The sequence below is a fragment of the Bos javanicus genome, chromosome 10, assembly GCF_032452875.1.
Source record: "Bos javanicus breed banteng chromosome 10, ARS-OSU_banteng_1.0, whole genome shotgun sequence".
In the NCBI taxonomy this organism is placed as follows: domain Eukaryota; kingdom Metazoa; phylum Chordata; class Mammalia; order Artiodactyla; family Bovidae; genus Bos; species Bos javanicus.
In genome coordinates, this window is record NC_083877.1 from 18,767,875 (window position 1) to 18,788,986 (window position 21,112).

Consider the following 21,112-nt stretch of genomic DNA (forward strand, 5'->3'; position numbering starts at 1 on the left):
ACAAATTATCATTTTCTATTCTCCATACCATTCTTTTCTCCTGCATATTGACATATAATCATCTCAGGCCTTTCCTTAATACTATTAATGCAATTTTCAATTATGTTTCCTCTACTTATTGAGATCACATAGTTGTTGATTTATACCTCTGCTTTTAGCTCAAAACCTGTTTCGGTATCATTCTGATTATTTCATAGTCTTAAATTTGTGCTACTGCTTTACTGGATTCATGTTCTTAAATTCTTCTTAAACTGTCAACTGCTCACAGGGAATTTTCTTCCCTTTTTTGGAGTATCTTCCTTGTAAACACAATAGGGTATTTCTTTTATGCACGTTTCTTTTATGATATCATTTAAACTTTTTGAAAAACCCATTGTGAGACTCTAATTGGTGATGTAAATCTATTCATACTTTTATTAATTTAAAATCATAGTACTTATTTCTCATATTTTATTTCATATTTATTTCACTCTTCAAACTTATTTTTTTCCCAATAGATGAAGGTTTCTTATGCTACTTTAAAAGATAAAGATTCTGGGAAATCTGTGATGGTCCAGTAGTTAGGACCCTGCGTTTTTGCTGTGGAAGGCAAGGATTCAACCCCTGATCAGGGAACTAAGGTTCCAAGAACAGTGGAGAGTGCCCTGGCTGCTGCTAAGTCACTTCAGTCGTGTCCGACTCTGTGCGACCCCATGGACGGCAGCCCACCAGGCTCCCCCATCCCTGGGATTCTCTAGGCAAAAATACTGGAGTGGGTTGCCATTTCCTTCTCCAATGCATGAAAGTGAAAAGTGAAACTGAAGTCGCTCAGTCGTGTCCGACTCTTCGCGACCCCATGGACTGCAGCCCACCAGGCTCCTCCGTCCATGGGATTTTCCAGGCAAGAGTACTGGAGTGGGGTGCCACTGCCTTCTCCGGCAGAGTGCCCCACTCCCCCACAAATATTCAATTTTTGTTATTACTGTGTTTGTCTATAAGGTAGACCTTCATGTTTGTTTACCCATATTGATTTCCAAAATTTGATAAATAGCCATATTTTACCAACTCAATAAAAACAGCTCCCTGACATACCTCCAGGCTTCATCAAAATATATACTGGCATACCTTGTATGTGTTTCTGTCGACCATTTTCAAACAGGAATTCTAGTCATGTAACATTTTTAGAATATTTTAAATTATGTTAGTGCAAGTCTCTGTATAGGGCAATAGCCAAAGGGCTTTGGCATTCATTATCACATTTGAGTCCCTGTGCAGAGGGACTGCCTTTCAGAGAAGGAAACTGAAGCTCTGAGAAATACCTTCCACACACAGTAACACAAGGGCTAAGTGGCAGAGCCAGAATTTGGGCCTAGTCCTGCCCGACTCCAAATGCCAGGCTGTTTCTCATCTCTCTTTGAGAGTAATATGAAGGTCCCTATGTCATAACCTATGTGCCCCGCCACAAACCTCAGGTCTTCCAAGAACTGGAGCCTTCCTCAATATTAGGCAAGCAGGCTGCTGGTTCCCACTCTGATCTGGAGGAAGCCCTTATGAATAAGGTGCAGACATTTCCTGGGGTTTCTATATATTTTTTTTAATATTCTTAATTCCATGAAAAATAGTCTTTTCTACATATCTATAATTTATGTCAGGCTTCATGATTAAGCAATTAATTTTTTAAATTGTGGCAAAATTTACACATTGCAAAACATATTCATTGTAAGCACATAGTTGATCAAGTATAGGGAAAAACTGCCACTGAAGAAGATATACTGAGTGACTAATAAAGCTGGCAATCTTTAAAGAGCCTAGGGATCATTCATGTATCTTCTTTTCTAAGTGTATGCTTAAACCTCTTGACCCGTAGAGGTCAAGTTTCAGTAGAAACCAAAAGAGCAATTTTTGAAATTAATAAAGCTTGAGTCCAGTACTGCTCAGTAGAACTTTCTTTGAGGATGAAAATGTTCTCCAGCTATACTCTTCAAAACTGTAGCGATTAGCTACATATTGTTATTAAACACCTGAAGTTTTTTAAAAAAATTAAAAAACAGTTTTTAAAAAGCAGTTTTTTCTTATTGCAGTTTTTTCATATTTTGTCTTTGAGTCCATTATCAGTTATGTATTATAAGTTATTATGAATATTGTTTCTCAGGCTATGAGATGCTTTTTCTTTTAACAATATCTTGAAAGTTTTCAATTTTGATGTTTCTCTTATTGCAGTTTTTTCATATTTTGTCTTCGAGTCCATTATCAGTTATGTATTATAAGTTATTATGAATATTGTTTTCAGGCTATGAGATGCTTTTTCTTTTAACAATATCTTGAAAGTTTTCAATTTTGATGAACTTCAATAATTAATATCAGTTTTTTTTCTTTTACACTTCATGCTCTTATGTTCCATCTAATAAATTTTGTCCCAAGACTGCAAAGATCTTCTCTCAGGTTTTCTTGTGTAAATTTAACATTTTATTCTTTGCAAAGAGCTGCATGACCCATTTCAAGTTAATGTTTATGTATAATATAAGGTAAGGATCAAAGTTCTCTTGAACATTCTATTTGCCATGAAGTGATGGGTTTGGATACCAAGATCTTAGTTTTTTGACTGTTGAGTTTTAAGCCAGCCTTTTCACTCTCCTCTTTCACTTTCATCAAGAAGCTCTTTAGTTCTTCTTCGCTTTCTGCCATAAGGGTGGTGTCATCTGCATATCTGAGGTTATTGATATTTCTCCCAGCAATCTTGATTCCAGCTTGTGCTTCATCCAGCCCAGCTTTTCTTGTAACATTGTCTAATCTTGGTTTTAGAGTAATTATACTGGCCTCATGATATGATTCATATAGTATTCCTTGCTCCTTTGTTTTCTGGAACAGCTGAGCAGAACTGTTATTATTCTTTTCTTAAACGTTTTTAAAATAAAACTGGTTATTCAAACTACATGAGTCTGGACTTTTCTGTTTCCATGTGGGGGAAGATTTTATTTATGAATCCAATCATTGATACAAGACTAAACAAATTCTCTATTTTTCCTTGGATCAATTTTGACAACTTGTTAACATTCAAGGAATTTATCCATTTCATCTAAGCTGCTGAATACACTGCCATAAACATTCATTATCTCTCCTCAATCTTTTGATGTCTATACCATACGTAAATGTCTTATTCATTTCAAATAACAGTATTTTTGTCTTCTCTCATATTTCTTGATCAGAATGGCTAGAACTACACTATCCAGGTACAGCAGCCACCAGATATATGTGGCCATTCAAATTTAAGCTGCTTTAATTAAATTCCAGTTTAAAATTTTTTAAAAAAACTTCAGGTGTTTAATAACAATATGTAGCTAATCGCTACAGTTTTGAAGAGTATAGCTGGAGAACATTTTCATCCTCAAAGAAAGTTCTACTGATCAGTACTGGACTCAAACTTTATTAATTTCAAAAATTGCTCTTTTGGTTTCTACTGATTTTCTCTAATGCTGTCAGCTTTCTATTCAGTGGTTTTAGTTCCTTATTCTTTACTTCCTTCTACTTATTTTGGGTTTAATATGCTCTTCTTGTTGTAGATTCATAAAGTAAAAGCTTAGATCACTGATTTTTAACCTTATTTCTTTTCTTAGATAAGAATTTAAAGCTATTGGTTTTCTTCAAAGCACTTTAGCTGCATTGCTGCTGCTGCTGCTGCTGCTAAGTCACTTCAGTCGTGTCCGACTCTGTGCGATCCCATAGACAGCAGCCCACTAGGCTCCTCTGTCCCTGGGATTCTCCAGGCAAGAATACTGGAGTGGGTTGCCATTTCCTTCTCCAATGCATGAAAGTAAAAAGTGAAAGTGAAGTCGCTCAGTCATGTCCAACTCTTAGAGACCCCATGGACTGGAGCCTACCAGGCTCCTCCGTCCATAGGATTTTCCAGAAAAGAGTACTGGGGTGGGGTGCCATTGCCTTCCCCGTAGCTGCATTACACAAGTTATAAATTGCTGGTCCCTCATCTTGTTCATGAACATTACAGTATCTTATATCCCAAGAAGGTCAGAAGTATGGGTTAAAATTGAAGGAACATTCTATCACACCCTCCTTCACTCTTTCTTTTCCCAGCATCTTATTTCTTCCCTTTCCAGGGCTCCTGATCTTTGTGGGAGTTGCAGCTCATGCTCCTAAGAACCCTAATTTCTTCCCTCTCTTCTAATTTCCTCCCTGCAAATCTCAGAGACTAATCAATGTAGAGAGAAGGTGGGAGACCAGATATGAAATGGAGGAAGAAAAGCCACAATACCTTTTATGTCTAAACCTCAAAGGTCACACACTGTCACTCCTGCCACATTCGATTTGTTAGAAGGAAATCAATAAGTACTGTATGTGCCTTTTGAAGGGAGGAGTATCAAAAAATTGATGGACACATTTTAAACCCCCAGAACAATATCATAATTTTTACCCTAAAAAAACCATAAATCTTTTTAAAAGAACTAGATAAGGAAAGAAAATATGTATAGTCATATTTTTATACCTATGTATTACTTCTGGTTTCTTTATTCCTTATAATAATTCATGGATCAGTAAACTAAAGTACAGATCAAACCCACTGCCTATTTTTGCATGGCCTGTAAGCTAAAAGAGATTTTTAACTTTTAAATGACTGAAGGAAAAAAAATCAATGAAAGAGTATTTTTGTGACATGTGGAAATTATATGGAATTTAAATATCAGTGTCTATAAAAAAATTGTATTGGAATGTAGCCATGCTCATTTATTTATGTATTGTCTATAACTCTTCCAGAACTGAGTTGTTTCAACACAACATATGACCCACAAAGCCTAAAATATTTATCATCTGACTCTTCTCAGAAAACATTTACCAACCTCTACTATACATCCAAGTTACCATCTGATGTCATTTCCTTTTAACCTAAAGAATTTCCATTATTTCTCCTCTTGGAACACATATCATGGATAAAGTCCCTCAGATTATCTATTTAACTGAAAATGTCTTCATCACAGCTTCTTTTTTAAAGTATGTTTTTTAATATTTTTATTTATTTGGCTGCCCCAGGTCTTAGTTGCAGCACGGGGGATCTTTGAACTTTGATCTTCATTGCAGTATGTAGGATCTTTCAGTTGTGGCATACAAACTCTTAGTTGTGGCATGTGGGATCAAGTTTCCTGACCAGGGATCAAACCGAGCCCCTTGCACTGTGAGGGCACAGTCTCAGCCACTGGATCACCATCAGGGAAGTCTCTATTTCAGCTTCACTTTTGAAAGATACTTTCCTTAACTGATGATTGGACATTGTGGATGATGCACTGTAATAACAATGAATTCCGTTACGTTTTTCTGCAGACTTGATTTTTCTTCTAATAGACAATTAACTCGTCTGATCTCATAGCTTTTACAGCTGTTTTTGTTTTCTGGGTCTTGTTCTATTGGATTTTAAATTTAAGCCTCCATTACTTTCAATGAGCAGACAGGTGTTAATCATATCATTATAAGCAAGTCTCATTTTATTGCACTTCACTTTATCATGCTTTGGAGATACTGCATTTTTTACAAGGAGATGTGTGGCAACCCTGTGTTGAGCATGTCTATCAGCACCGTTTTTCCAACAGCATTTGCTCACACAGTGTCTCTGTGTCACATTTTGATAATGCTTGCAATATTTCAAAGTTTTCCATTATTACAAAATTTATTACAGTGATCTGTGATCAGTGATCTCTGATGTAACTACTAGTCCCTGAAGGCTTGGATTATAGTTACCACTTTTTAGCAATAAAGTATCTTTAATTAAGGTATATCATTTTTTTCCAATATAAAACTATTGAACAATTGGTAGATTACAGTATAGCATAAATATAATTTTTATGTGTACTGGGAAACCAAAAAATTCATGTCACTCCCTTCATTGTGATATTTGCTTTATTACAGTGATCTAGAATCGGCCCTGAAACTGCTCAGAGGTATGCCTGCATTCTCCTATATTTAATGTAATTTCCTCTGGGCTCCTTTCAAGATTTCCTTTTTATTTCTGGCATTTAGCAACTTGCCTACAATGTGTCTAGTAGTGGTTTTCTTTTGTATTGGTTCTAGCTGGAGGTCACTGATTGTCTTGAATATCCAAGTTAGTTTTTCTCAAACGTGAGTAGTTTTTAATCTACCATTTCAGCCACTATAGTTTTTTGCCTCTTTCTCTCTCACCTCTACTTCTGGGATTCTAACTAAAGACAGAGAGAATTCAGCTATCCCCCAAGAGGAGCTATGAAGAAATAACAAAAGGCCTTCAGTTTAAAAAATCAGTAAATTGCACTTGTGTTTTTCAAAAATTATCTATTTGGTTTGCAATTCTATTTACTTATTTATCTTTTTGGCCATATTGTGTGGCATGCAGGATCTTAATCCCTGACCAGGGATTGAACCCGTATGCTCTGCATTGAGAGCACAGAGTCTTAACCACTGGGCCGTCAGGGAAGTGGTTTATACTACCCTTCGACAGAGCTCCTACAGTCTCCCCCAAATACTCAGAGCAGTCAGCTAGGTATGGATGGCTCTAAGTTTGGATGTTAGCCTTTTGGCAGCTCTCTCCATTCCAGGATTTTCCTCCTAAACTTCAAGCTTCTTTACCAGTCCTCAACTTAGTCCTCTGACACTTCAAACCAGTTTAGTGTGGTTTTCTGTCCCTCGAGCTATGGGAGTTGGGGAGTACATTGTGTAAAAAGCCACAAATTCCCAATTCTTACGCATGGACTTCCCCAGTGGCTCAGACAGTAAAGCATCTGCCTACAATGCGAGAGACCGGGGTTCAATCCCTGGGTCAGAAAGATCTCCTGGAGAAGGAAATGGCAACCCACTCCAGTATTCTTGCCTGGAAAACCCCATCGACGGAGGAGCCTGGTAGGCTACAGTCCATGAGGTCACAAAGAGTCAGACACGGCTGAGAGACTTCACTTTCTTTCTTTCTACCCACTACTTTACTTACTTTAAAGAATAAACTTCCCACTAGTTTCTGCTTCTTTTTGGTCTGTTAGTATTTTTGGTCTCTTTTCCAGTGTTTTTAATAAACTGTTACCTTAAAATTAGTCCCCAATTTTTTTTAAAACAACCTCCCAAACTTGAATTTATAATTTTATATATTATAAAATTTTAATTATTGGTAGTACTATAATGGAAAATAGCATAAACTATCTAAAGTAATGGAAAAGTCCACTTCTACTAATGTAGAAATAAACTTGCAAGAGTACAATGTACAATATCCTCCTGCAGCTCATGATGAAATTGGTGCCTTCCTATTCTACACCCATACATACCTACCTGGAAACAATCAGGTCTGTGAGTCATGAAAATTGACAAAGCAAATAAACTACTTGGAATTATTTAAAAGTTAAAAAGAACTCATTTAAGTGCCCCCTCAAAAGATTTGTAGACTGTTTTCAATATTATCTCCTGGATTAAAAGATTTAGAAAAGGAAGATGTGTATTTGGAATAAAGACTTGTATACCTTTTAAAAACAAGAGCAATAATTAACAGTAACATTTAAGATGTATTTTTTAATTAAATACTTACCTTTGCTTTTCTAGAATGAGAAAATATTTTAATAATATTTTTCAAAATGTATTACACATTTTCTTATACCAAAACAGCATAGTAAGAAGAACTGAAGAAAGAATCCACAACATTTGCCTTTAGGAATTCTACTTATATTCTCCTTTTACTGATAATTAAACACTAATATTCCATGGAATTTCAATCACAGAATTGTGAAGTTAACAAAGTAAATCTGTGATCAGTAAAAAGCTCAAAATACAAGACTAACTAATTTAGGTCCATTATATTATATGCAAACTGCTGAGTTAGTATTCTTAAGTATTCTTAGTATTCTTAAGGATCCCTTTATTCTCACTACAGCAATAGCAACAGCCAAACAACAATAATTCCACAACCAAAAGAATCCATTTTCATGCAGAATGAGTAGAACAAATAGAAAAGGAGAAAATGAAGACCAAGGGCATCTTTTCACACCAATTTTATATTAAAAAAAGAAGAAGAAGAACACCCATTATGACTCTATCATTCTTCCTTAAGCCAAAACATTAACTGGTGGTTTTGCTCCAAACCAGACATGGCAAAGTCTGATAGGAGAAGTATAGTCAAACTAAGTGGATTTGCCAATGATACATGAAAACAACACTGCTGATGTTGAAGTTCAAGTATAAATAAGCATAAAAATCAGCAGGAATTCAAAAGAGAGGAAATTATTGGCACTGTTAAGTATGTTAATTATCTTGATTGTGATGAGTTCACATATATGTCAAAACTGTATGCTTTGGCCTGCAGTTTATTCTACCTCAACTAGATTTCAATAAAGTTCAGAAAAAAATCAACACTCATTTTTACTCATCACTTGGATACTTTAAAGACAAAAATGGAAATCAATTAAAAGTTTGTAACCAAGTATAAATAACAACTCAAGAATCATAGATAAATAGTCATCCAAATTAAAAGAACATGTATATTATCTTTATGTATATATCAATTCTTTCTTTATATCAAGAAAAAGAATGAAAGTCTCAATGGTGGTATCCTGAGACTCTCTGGTCAAAGGACGATAGAGGTCACATTGTCTATTCCATTTAGGTTCCACTTAGGTGTAGAATGCTCCTGGTTTCCATTTCCAAATGGATGTGATAACACAGAGTTGATTAATCAGCATTTGCAGCCTTACTGTACTTCTCTTCCTTGCACCTCTGCAGAATCTCTAAGCTCCTCTGGTGGACTGGGTGTTGGAGAAAGCTAATACTATCCATACTTTTCAAAACTGCACATGGCGCTGTGTCATCATGTCCTTAGGAAGCAAAAGAAAAACAAAAAATGGAGAAAAGAAAAAGACATTATATAAGCCCACACCAACAGAGAATCAAGGACAATGCTGCCAACTATTAGAAAAATGTATCAAGTAATTGTGGTTAAATGTGAATAATTTTTCCAATTAATTTGAAGAAATTACACAAAAAGAAAAAAACAAAGGTCCTGTTTAGGTATTCAAAGTATTCTTTTTCAGTACTCAACATGTTGTGTTAACACCACACTAAAAATCTCTAATTTAAAATACTAGGGAAATTACAAAAACAATTTGTATGGTGCCTTTTTAAATGGACTCATTTTTATCAGGTCTGAAATATAATTAGAATACAGTTGGCAACAATGTAAGAAACACTGATGGAATCCCAAAGAGAAACAAACCCAAAATAATTTACCAAAAGTTAAACTTTCACAAATCTCGCAATTAACCACACTTGTAGGAAATCCAAGTGTGTCAATGTTGAAAAAGTAGAAAGAAAAGCACCACAGAACAGGAAAACCCAGCAGCACTTCTGTATTTATAAATCTAAAAACAAAGCTGGAGAATCTGTCAAAATTAACTATTGGGAAGAAAGGGAAGAGAGCACATTCAAGCAAGGACCAAAGCCCCAGATTAGTGTTACTGAAACAGTGGGCCACTCGAGCAGTAAAGAGAGAAGGAAGATTGTACCGTAAACATTAGGAATAAATGGATTTAAAGAGAATTCGGGTTTTCCAGGCTTGGAAGGTGTTGAGAATCATTTATACGGAGAACATCTCTAGAGTTAGGACATTAAGTTCAAATGTAAGTAACTTTGCCTTTAAAACACAAAAGTGAATAGTTTAAAAACAGAAAGAGGCAACTAAGCAACACATAATTATGTACTAAAGTTCCACTAGTATGCACGTACTGTATAATTAGGAACAAGATACTATCTATGAATAGTTCTAGAGGAAGAATCATTTTAAAAGTTAAACAGAGGCAGAGTAATTCAAAGAGGTTTGCAAAGCATGGTTTAATCAAACTATAATTCCTTAAACTGGATACCAACACCCAGAGAATAGGCATCAACTTCTCAGCTAAGGAGATAGAAACTCATGATGCCATAACAATAGATTACAATAGACAGACACAGGTATACATATTTGTATATCTGATATATAGTCAGGTTTTTGTACAATATTTTAAGAATTCATACTAGTTCATTTAAAAATAAGCTAATAAAACATTATCTCATTTATTTAGTATGGAGAGTACATAGTTGCAACTGTTCAAAAGAGACAAGTTTTACCAAGTTACCACCATTTCTTAATCAAGAGATACCTCAATAAAAATATTCTATTCTCAATAATCTCCCACCTTGATTGGGTGCTTAGAGAAGGAATGCTTAGGCTCAGATGAGCCTACATTTGGCTAGTAACACGGTGGGGTACAGTTGGGAGGCTATCAGTGGAGGGGGACCATTTGAGGAAAAAAACACCTCGTGAGTTCTACTCATACTCTATCCAAATTGTAATTTTCTAAAGTTATCACCAGACTTTCAGGCCCTTCAATAACTAATGATATACAGCAGTCAGAAATAATTTAAGAAAATTATGGTATTAAAGTGTTTTGTATAAAAGTTCAGAATATTAAATATACTAAATTATCATGTAATCTTAAGTTAAAACTCACTCAAAATTGATACAGCCATTGTACTCATATTAGTCTCTCAGTCGTGTCCAACTCTTTGCAACCCATGGACTGTAGCCCGCCAGGCTCCTCTGTCCATGGGGATTCTTCAGGCAAGAATACTGCAGTGGGTTGCTATGCCCTCCTCCAGGGGATCTTCCCAACCCAGGGATCGAACCCAGGTCTCTCGTATTGCAGGTGGATTCTTTACCATCTGAGCCACCAAGGAAGCCCTACTAAGCACAATTTCAACTGGATAATGGGTAATTTTCTATCTGTGATCATTTTGTGTCTTACCAGCATACCTACAATTCAGGTATGAATGAAAATTCTTTCATTTTGCTTTCTATGCCTTCTTTTAACTCTTTACCAATTTTAAAGATTGCTTTACACACTCTAATACTATTTCTAAACCTTAAATTGATATTCCTCTCTTTGTTGTGTTCAGCAGCTCCCTGTCAAGATAATTTGGTTTCCTAGGATGGTTTTATAAGTACATTTGCAGTGGAGTCTCAGACTCTTAAAAGGTTTATTTAGTGTTTGCTTGTGCTAGTTTCTAGTCTAGTCTGGATAACTTCTCAGTCTGAGATTATGCATCAAACTGCATAAATTCCCATGCATGGTTAACAGCCATAACCCATGCATGGTGAAGATACAGAACACTAATTTTTTTAGGCAAGCTTTGTTCTCAAACTTTATCCAAGGCCTTACACATATTGATAAGATTATTCTTGTTCCTTCTAGGCAGGGCCAATAAACAGAATTTTTCAATTATCTTTTCAGTGACAGAAAAGTTCAAGCTCTTTGAAGCTCCTTATACCACATAACAGGGGCTTAATTCCAGCTTCCTCGTAGCATTCAAATCTGAAACCATGTCTCTGATCCTGTAACAGTTTCTATAATGCCAGTTCCCAGGCCTTTTTTAAAGGTATATTTTTAATGGCCATTTTTTAAAGATAAATTTCACATACCATAAAATTCACTAATCTCAAGTACATAGTTTGATAAGCTTAAACAGTTACATCATGTAATCCTCAATCAAGATACAGAACATTTTCATCACCTCAACCAGTTTTTGTATTCCCTTCTGGTAAATATCATTCCTACCCCTCCCAGAGTCAACCAAGTAAAGATCTATGTATTATTTAACCTGTTCTTAAACTAAGTGAAATCATACAGTACATATTCTTTCATGTCTGGCTTTCTGATAAATTATTTTTATGACTCATTCATCCTATCAATAGTTTAGTATTTTAATTGCTAAATAATGTAACAAGGTAGGAATATATCACAACTTGGTTATCGTTTCTTTCACTGATGGATATCTGGATGTTTCCATGTGGGGGTTATTATAAATAAAGCCACTATAGACATTCATTCTGTGTGCGTTTGTATATAATAGCTTCATAGAAATACAATTCACATAGCACACAATTCACTTATCTAAAGTGTACAATTCAGAGGTTTTTTAGTAAAATTCCGAAAGCTGTTTAACCATCATCACAACCAATTTTAGAATACCTTCATCATATCAAAGAGAAACCCTGTATTTTTAAACCATCACTTCCCTTCTCATTTCCCAGTCTTCCCACTCCAGTCCTAGGCAAACACTAATCTATATTCTATATACAGATTTGCCTATTCTAGAAAATTGATATAAATGGAATCATACAGTATGTGACCTTTTGTGCCTTACTCTTTCACTTAACAAAATGTTTTCAAGCTTCATCCACGTTGTAGCATGTACTAGTACCTCATTCATTACATGACAGAATAGTACTCCATTGTATGGATACAGCAGTTTATCCATTCAATTGCTGATGAATATTTGAATTGTTCCTATCAATATCTTTCGGCTACTATTAGTATGTTGCTAAGAATATCTGGTACAAGTTTTGTTTGAACACCTGTTTTCAATTCTTTAAGGTATCTACCTAAGAGAGGCTGCTGCTGCTAAGTCGCTTCAGTTGTGTCCGACTCTGTGCGACCCCATAGACGGCAGCCCATCAGGCTCCCCCGTCCCTGGGATTCTCCAGGCAAGAACACTGAAGTGGGTTGCCATTTCCTTCTCCAAAGCATGAAAGTGAAAAGTGAAAGGGAAGTCGCTCAGTCGTGTCCAACTCTTAGCGACCCCATGGACTGCAACCTCCCAGGCTCCTCCATCCATGGGATTTTCCAGACAAGAGTACTGGAGTGGGGTGCCATTGCCTTCTCCACCTAAGAGAGGCATTACTAGGTAAAATGTAGCTAGCAGGGTGTTTTAGGCAAAGTGGCTACGTCATTTTACATTTTCAACAGCAGCATATGAGGCTTCCAATTTCTCCACATCCTTACCAACATTATTTCCTGTCTACTTTATTACAGCTGTGAAGTGAAGTGGTATTCTCACTGTGGTTTCAATATGCATTTCCCTGATGACATATTATATTGAGCATCTTTTCATGTGTTTTATTGACTATTTGCATATCTTCTTTAGAGAAATGTCTTTTCAGATCCTTTGCCCTTTTTAAAATCAGGTTACTAGTTTTTTTTACTATTGAACTGTAAGAAATGCTTACAATCTAGATACCAGTTCCTTATCAGATACATGTTTTATAAATAATTTCTATCATTCTACAAGTTGTCAGTTCTTAATAGTGTCCTCTGAGGCACAAAAGTTTTCTATTTGGGTGAAGTCTAATTTATCCCTTTTTGTATTTGGTTGCTTATGTGTTAGGTGTCACACCTAAGAAACCACTGCCTAATCCAAACAGAACTGTGAATCCTCCAACTTTTGCTCTTTACGCATTTCTAGATTCCTTTACATATCAATTTTGGGATCAGTCTTGTCAATAGCTGGGGTTTTGACAGGACTATGCCGAATCTGTAGATCCATTATTGCCAGCTAACTACATTAACCCTTTCAATGCATGAACGCAGAATATTTTTCCAATAACTGAGGTATTCCTTAAATTTTTTCAACAATATTTTGCAGTTTTGGTGAACAAGTCTTGCAATTCTCTTGTTAAATTCACTAATAAGAATTTTATACTTGTTGGTGCTCTTGTAATTGGAGCACCAACTTAATTTTGTTTTCAGGTTTTTCATTTTTAGTGTATAGAAATACAACCGATTTTGCATATTGATTTGGAGTCTTGCAACTTGATGAGGTCATTTATTATCTCCAGCAGATTTTTTTGGTAGATTCCTTAGGAAATTTTATACACAATATGCCATCTATAAACAAAATGGTTTCTTCCTTTCCGATTTGGATGTCTTTTCTTTCTTTTTCTTTCCTGTTTACTCTTACCAGTATCTCCAGGGCAATGTTATATAGAAGATGTGAAAGCAGATATCCTGTCTTATTTCTGATCTTAAGGGAAAAGTATTCATTTATTCACCATAAAATATGGATTTTTCACAGGTCCCCTTATCAGGCTGAGGAAGTCTTCTTTCTATTCCTAATTTGTTCAGCATTTTTATAATGAAAAACATGAAAAGGTATTCACTTCTGTGAGGCCTTTTTTGTGTATGTTGAGGTGATGATGTGATTTTGTCCTTTATTCTATCAATGTGGTATATTACTCTGACTTGATTTTTCTAAGCTGAACCAACCTTGCATTTCTGAGTAAATTTCAGTAGATAATGGTATAAAATATTGTTTACATATTGCTGAACTCAGCTTATAAGGATTCTGTTGACAATTTTTGTTGAGGGATATTGGTTTGTGGTTTTCATTTCTGTGATGTCTTATCTGGTATCCTGGTAATACTGTCTTTACCAAATGAGAACAAAAGTATTCCCCTATCTTCTATTTCTTGGGAAGAGTTTATAAAGAATTGATGCTAATTTTTCATTTCATTAAGTACTGGGTAAAATTTATCAATGAATTCACTGTTCTTGGCTTTGCTCTGTGGGAAGATTTTTTTCATAACTAATCCAATCTCTTTTCCTGTGACAGGCCTTTTCAGACTTTCTTTTTCTTCTGAAGTCAGTATAGGCTGTTAGCATCTTTCCAAGAATTTTTCTATTTCCACTAGATTTTAATTTGCTGCCATACAATTGTTCATAGTATTATAATCCTTTTCATTTCCATCAGTTCAGTAGCAACACCCTCCTTTACTTCCCCAAATTAGTCATTTGAGTCTCCTTTCTCTTTTTCTTGGTCTGTCTACCTTGAGGTTTGTCAATTTTGTTTACCTTTTTAAAGAAGTAGCTTTTGCTTTTGTTTTCTTCTATTTAATTTATTTCAGATCTCCTCTTTATAATGTCCTTCCTATTTCTTCCTTTAGGTTTAGCTTGCCCTTTTTCCCTAGAATCATAAGGTGAGGCATTAGGTTATTGATTTGAGATATTCTTTCTTTTTTAATAGAAGTATTTGAACCTATAAATTTTCTTCCTAACACTGTTTTAGCTGTATCCCATAAGATTTGGTGTATATTTTCTTGCATTAATTTCAAACTATTTTCTAATTTCCCTTGTGATTTCCTTTGTCTCACTGGTTATTAAGAACTTTGTTACTTAGACTCCACATATGTTTAGAGACATATTATTTTTGTTCCTCTATTCTTTCAATACAATCTTCTTTTGTACTAAATACATGTTATCTAGTATACTGTTTAAACATTTTGGTCATTTATTTTATTACTATATTATTTTTTAGCTATTTTCTTAACAGGAATTAAAATTAGCATTTTGCCTTGTAACAATCTAGCCTGGATTAAAAACTACTTAATTTCAATAGTATATAAAAACTTTTCTCCTATATAACTTCATTCCCATCCTCTTTCTTTATGCTGTTATTGTCATGCAAATTACAGCTTTTAAAATGGCATGGCCTCCAACAGAGATATGTAATTATTGTTTTGTATAGTTGTCTTTTAGATTGGAGGAAAAAAGGTTACAAAATTAGTTTTTAAAAGTTACAAGATGTAAAAGATACATTTATACTATCTTTTACATAGTACAAAGTATAACTTTATAGTTGCCTTTAATGGTACTCTTTATCATGTCATATGCTTTCAAATCACTGTCTAGTGTCCTTTCATTTCAGCCAGAATTCCCTTTAACATTTCCTGTGAGACAGCTAGTAGCAGTCATTCAGGATTTGTTTGCCTGGGAATGTCTTAATTTCACCATCATTTTGAAGGATAGTTCTTCTTGTGTCTGTGTATATGTGTGTTTAGGGATTTTTTTCTTTTTGTGGCTGCACTAGGTCTTCACGGCTGCACAGAGGCTTTCTGTATTGTGGAACACAGGCTCTAGGCATGTGGACTCAGCAGTTGTGACACATGGGGTCAGGTGCTCTGCGGCATATGTGATCTTCCCTGACCAGGTATCAAACCCATGTCCCTTGCATTAGCAGGCAGATTCTTAACAACAACTGGACCACCAGGGAAGTCCTAAAGGATAGTTTTAGTGAATATAGAATTCTTGATTGACAGACTTTTCTTCCAGCACTTTGGATATGCCATGCCATTGTTCTCTAGCCTCAATGGTTTCTAATGATTAATCAACTGTCAATCATACGGAGGATACTTTGTGCATGCGTGCATGCTAAGTTGCCTCAATCAGTTCCGCCTCTTTGAGACTCTATGGACCATAGTCCACCAGGCTCCTCTATCCATGGAATTCTCCAGACAAGAATACTGGAGTGGGTGTGGGGACTTCCCTGACCCAGGGATCAATCCCACATTTCATGTTTTCTGCACTGGCACGCCAGTTCTTTACCACTAGCACCACCTGGAAAGCCCAGTTTGTGCATGATGTGCTGCTTTCAACAGTCTCTCTTTACCTCTAGATAGTTTAATTATGATACATCTAAGTTTCAATCTCTGGATTCACTCATCTTATCATCTGTTGAGCTTCTGAGATGTATAGATTAATTTTCTCATCAAATTTGAGAAGACTGGGGCCATTATTTCTTGAAATATTCTTTCTATCCCTTTCCCTCCTTTCCTTCTGGACTCTCAAAAGTTTATATGCCTCATGGTATCCCATAGGTCTAGAAGCTCTACTTATTTTCTTCATTCTTTGTTCTTCCTATTCTTCAACTCAACTGATCTATCTTCATGCTTACTGATTCTGGCTTCTGCTTATTCAAATCTGCTATTGAACCCTTCTTCTGAATTTCTCATTTCAGTTACTGTACACTTTTTCCCACTTCAAAACTGATTTGTGTGTATCTAAAATTTTATATTCTCCATCTAGTGGGACATTGTTCTCATACTCTCCTTTTGTTCTTCAGACATGGTTGCCTTTATGTCTTTAAACATATTTAAAATAGTTTAAAAATTCTGTCTAGCAATATCAATGCCTGGATTTTTTCAGAGAGAGGTTTTTACAGATTCCTTCTTTCCCCATGTATGGGTCATATTTTCGTATTTCTTTGCATGTCTCAAAGTCTTATATAGAACACCAGACATTTTAAATAATATAACATGGCAACTCTGAAAATCAGATTTTCTCTCTCTCCCTAGGAGTTACTGTTGCTGCTGATTCTTATAGTTGCTATTTGTTTAGGACATTACTGAACTAATTCTGAAAGTTTGTATTCTTTGTCACAAGTGACCATGGAAACCTCTGCTCACTTAGCTTAATAAACAGCCATTGATTGGAGGCAGCTTCCCTGGTGGCTCAGGTGATAAAAGCGTCTGCTTGCAATGCAGGAGACACGGGTTCGATCCCTGGGTTGGGAAGATCCCGTGGAGAAGGAGATGGCAACCCACTCCAGTTCTCTGGCCTGAAAAATCCCATGGACGGAGGAGTCTCGTAGGCTGCACTCCATGGGGTCGCAAGGAGTCGAACACGACTTCACTTTCACATGTCTTTACATGCCTGAGACCAGTAATTCTCCCAGTCAAGGGTCATTGAGTGCTTACGTTGAAGCATACCTACAACATTCAGCTAGGCAGTTTAGAACTCTGCCTTACCCTGCTCAGAGGAAACCTGAATGTTATCCTGAGATAAGAAATCAGGATCTCTTCAGGTCTTTACTGAGCATAGCCCTAGGCACGTACACAGTCCTATGCATGTGCTTAGCCACCTAAATTCCCATGAATACACAAAAACTTTTCATAGCCATTATGGAAACCTCATTCCCCAGGTGTTCCTTTTAAATGTTTTGGTTAAAATAAATAAATAAATAAATGTTTTGGTTAGTTTTGCCCCAACTGTTATCTATTGCATCAGAGAGTGGCAATGTTCAGCAACTGCTTCTGACTGTTTTGGACAAAACCCCTAGATCAAAGGTTATTCATACTGGGAAAGCTCCAAGTCAGGTTAAAAGATAGCTTTGTAAGTGGGGTCTTCCATGAAACTACCAAATAGGTTAAATAATGAAAATTCTCTGGGAACGGAGCTCTGAAGGAATGCCAGTCCCCTTCTACTCCCTCCAGTGGTTGTCCCACTTCTCATTTTCACTGCACATCTAGGCTATAGGTTTTCAAGGCCACTGTAGAGTTCAAGAGGGAGGGTGGTCAGTAGTGCAAGCTTAAACGCTATAAAATGCACTGACAATAATAACATGCAGTCTTTTTTCTTGTATGTACACTTTCCAAATTACTGCAGACCTTTGATGAATTTCCTGAGCTCCAACAAAGTTATTCTGACAATTTTTGCAAGTGTTCCTGTTGCTTTTATGGAAGAGACGCATTTTCAGAAGTCCTGTCTCCACTGCTGAATTGACATTCAATCTAAAACCCTTACTCTTAATCACCACACCATAGAGCCTAACACAGAATGAATTTATCAGTAATGTTCAGGGTTTTGTTGTTAAGAAAAATGCATTTAATTGTCTTAAGTACTGGGTAGAATTGCAGATAGACTACTGCATAGAAACCCTAGACCCAGGGCTTACCAGGTGGCACTAGTGGTAAAAAACCCAGCTGCCAATGCAGGAGAAATCCTAGCTCCTGTTTGTTGTTGTTGTTTAGTTGCCACGTCATGTCCAACCCTATTTAGGTGATATCTAAATTAGTTTTAGTACCTGGTTATTGCTGGAAAAGGATCGTCACTGGAATCCTTCTCCCACTTGCAAAAACAAATGGGAGTACATTAGAGTTATGCAGCCCACTGCGTGGGATGGTGAAGAGGAACAGGTTATGTGGGAACCATTAACACTCTCTACCTACAGACACTATATGAATGGCTTCAGATTTTCTCCCTATAGATGTAGACACTGAATGACACTTTAAATTCTCATTCTTGCCTCTTATGCCAGTGCCACAGCTGAATTTCCTGTCTCTCCCTCGTCTTTTTAGATGGATTAAAATTCTCCTTTGGCTATATTTTTATGTAACTCCAAAAGAAACAAATAAGCATCACTGCACTCACAGCAACCCACTGTATAACTTCCCTGTACTCTCCAGCCCAGGCTCTTTCTTATTCAGAAGAGCAAATCAGAGGCAAGATGGATGACACCACTGGAGTAGCTGTTCTTCCGGACCTCACTGTTGACCAGAAAAGTCATTACCATTTCTAATTTTACCTCCTAGCAGGGCCAACATGGTACCTCATTCAAATTGCCTGTTTACATGACTCTACTAAGGGTATTTTACGGTTTCCTAATAAACTGCCACAGCTGTAACACACAACTATAACAAATGTATTTTTCGAACAATTAATTGAATTTTTTTTTATTTAAAGGTCTTAAAATGGCATTGTGTTCTCTAATATAGAAATCTATAAAAAAAAAGAAAAAATAACAGTCAAAAGAAGATTTAAATTTGATATTCTCATTTGTGCTCAGCTTGCTTGATGAAGAAGAATGTTAGAAAATTCCTTAAGAAAATCAAGGATTTTTTTTTTTTTTTTGGTTCAGCAACAAGGTATTTCTTGACAATTAGCTAAAAGTCCACTGATATTTATTTCCTTTAAAAGATACTCTCAATGGAAGTGAAAATATATTGCACTCTGTATTCTACATTTTCTTTCTTCATTAGAAATAATATTTTTGACATCTTACTCTAATTCAAAATCTGAACTTGGTTATCTTCTGCCTTTCACACGTTCTACTTCTGTTTAAATAATCTCCAATTCCTGTTTCACTTTAATATATCTGCATACTACTCATGGTGATTATAAAAGTTCTGAATCTACTACTTAGTCCATTTTCAGTTATTTTGTTAGTTTCTATTGCGAAATACTACAATGTTCTAATTTTATAATATTCTAAACTCACCAGAAAAAAGCAGGTGGTAAATGGCACAGAGGGAGGAAAAATGCTGAATTTTGGCACTGACACTAATATACAGTAATACAATTATTCTCTGTAACAAACCTGCTCACTCAGTGACTGTCTCAAAATACAAATGAACTGTCTTTTTTTTTCCAGATAAAAAGGGAAACTTTTAAAGTTTATGCAAGGGGGACTTTCTAGCATGTTGGTCATACTCTCTTTCTTAACATAGAAGATTGTTTCACAAGTGTTTTCACTTTGTGATAATTCACTGAACTGTATTTTTGTTCTGTGCACTTTTATGCATACATGTCACATCCCAGTATAAAAGAGTTTATTACACAGAAGCTCTATGCTGGCCAGAAAGAGAAATTAGATTAGAAAACAAGAAGAATCTAAAAATTATCAAAGTAGAGATAATTAGAAGCATTAGTAACACTGCATGTCTTTGTACTAATACTAATATACACAGAACCAGCTTCCACAAATAATAGTTTAAATGCCAAAAGAACATACAATGTAACTTTTACAGAAAGCAAAGTATTTAATAGTAAATATAAGAAAAGTTTATTGTCTTAGTTAAATCTTAGTAGAATATATATCAATTTCCAGAATTGATACATTTTTCAATATTGATACATAAATTGATGTCCACTATAATAATTAAGACTACATCTTTAAAAAAAACTTTTCTTTTTAATTTTTTGCTGGTTGCTGCTGCTCCTGCTAAGTCACTTCAGTCATGTCTGACTCTGTGCGACCCCATAGAGGGCAGCCCACAAGGCTCCCCTGTCCCTGGGATTCTCCAGGCAAGAACACTGGAGTGGGTTGCCATTTCCTTCTCCAATGCATGAAAGTGAAAAGTGAAAGTGAAATCGCTCAGTCATGTCTGACTCTTAGCGACCCCATGGACTGCAGCCTACCAGGCTCCTCCGCCCATGGGATTTTCCAGGCAGGAGTACTGGAGTGGGGTGCCATTGCCTTCTCCAACTGTAGTCAATAATGCAGTATATATTTGAAAGTGGCCAAGAAATTAACTTGTGAAAGTTCTCATCACATACAAAAAACGTTTTGTAACTCTGTAATGGTTGGAATAGTGATGGATGAAATCATTTCACAGTATATATAAATACTGAATCATTATGTTATATAATTGAAACTAGTATGTCATATGTCCATTATACCTCAATTTAAATTTGTTTCAAGTTTTTTTTGCAAAGATGGCCTCTTAGAAATAATTTTGGCAAAGGCAAAGCAGTTTTAAGATTTTCCTTCTATTTAAAAAAATTATATATAGTTCTATTCACAAAGGTCAGTTCGTACACATTATAATCTGAAATACAGAAATGAAATTCAATTACTTTGGCCTCTCATTTTAGAAATACAATCTTTCTAATATTTTATTCATTTAAAAAATATAATAGCCAAATTTAAATTTTCACTGCAAAAAGCCACATAAGTAAGCCTAGGAGCCCTGAAAGTACAA

The 21,112-nt window shown here is 35.7% G+C and overlaps 1 protein-coding gene across 16 annotated transcripts in view; it reads right to left on the reverse strand.

Annotated features, from left to right (window-relative positions):
* Nucleotides 1–21,112, reverse strand: part of MYO9A (myosin IXA) — a 257,820-nt gene that overhangs the window by 107,279 nt on the left and 129,429 nt on the right. For 15 of the 16 annotated variants that reach the window (XM_061430254.1, XM_061430252.1, XM_061430257.1 and 12 more), the window contains one exon: nt 8,682–8,801. The exons of the other annotated variant lie outside the window; for it this stretch is intronic. In XM_061430254.1, the coding sequence (XP_061286238.1) occupies nt 8,682–8,801 (120 nt within the window). The remainder of the gene's footprint in view (nt 1–8,681; nt 8,802–21,112) is intronic. 16 annotated transcript variants of the gene reach the window in all.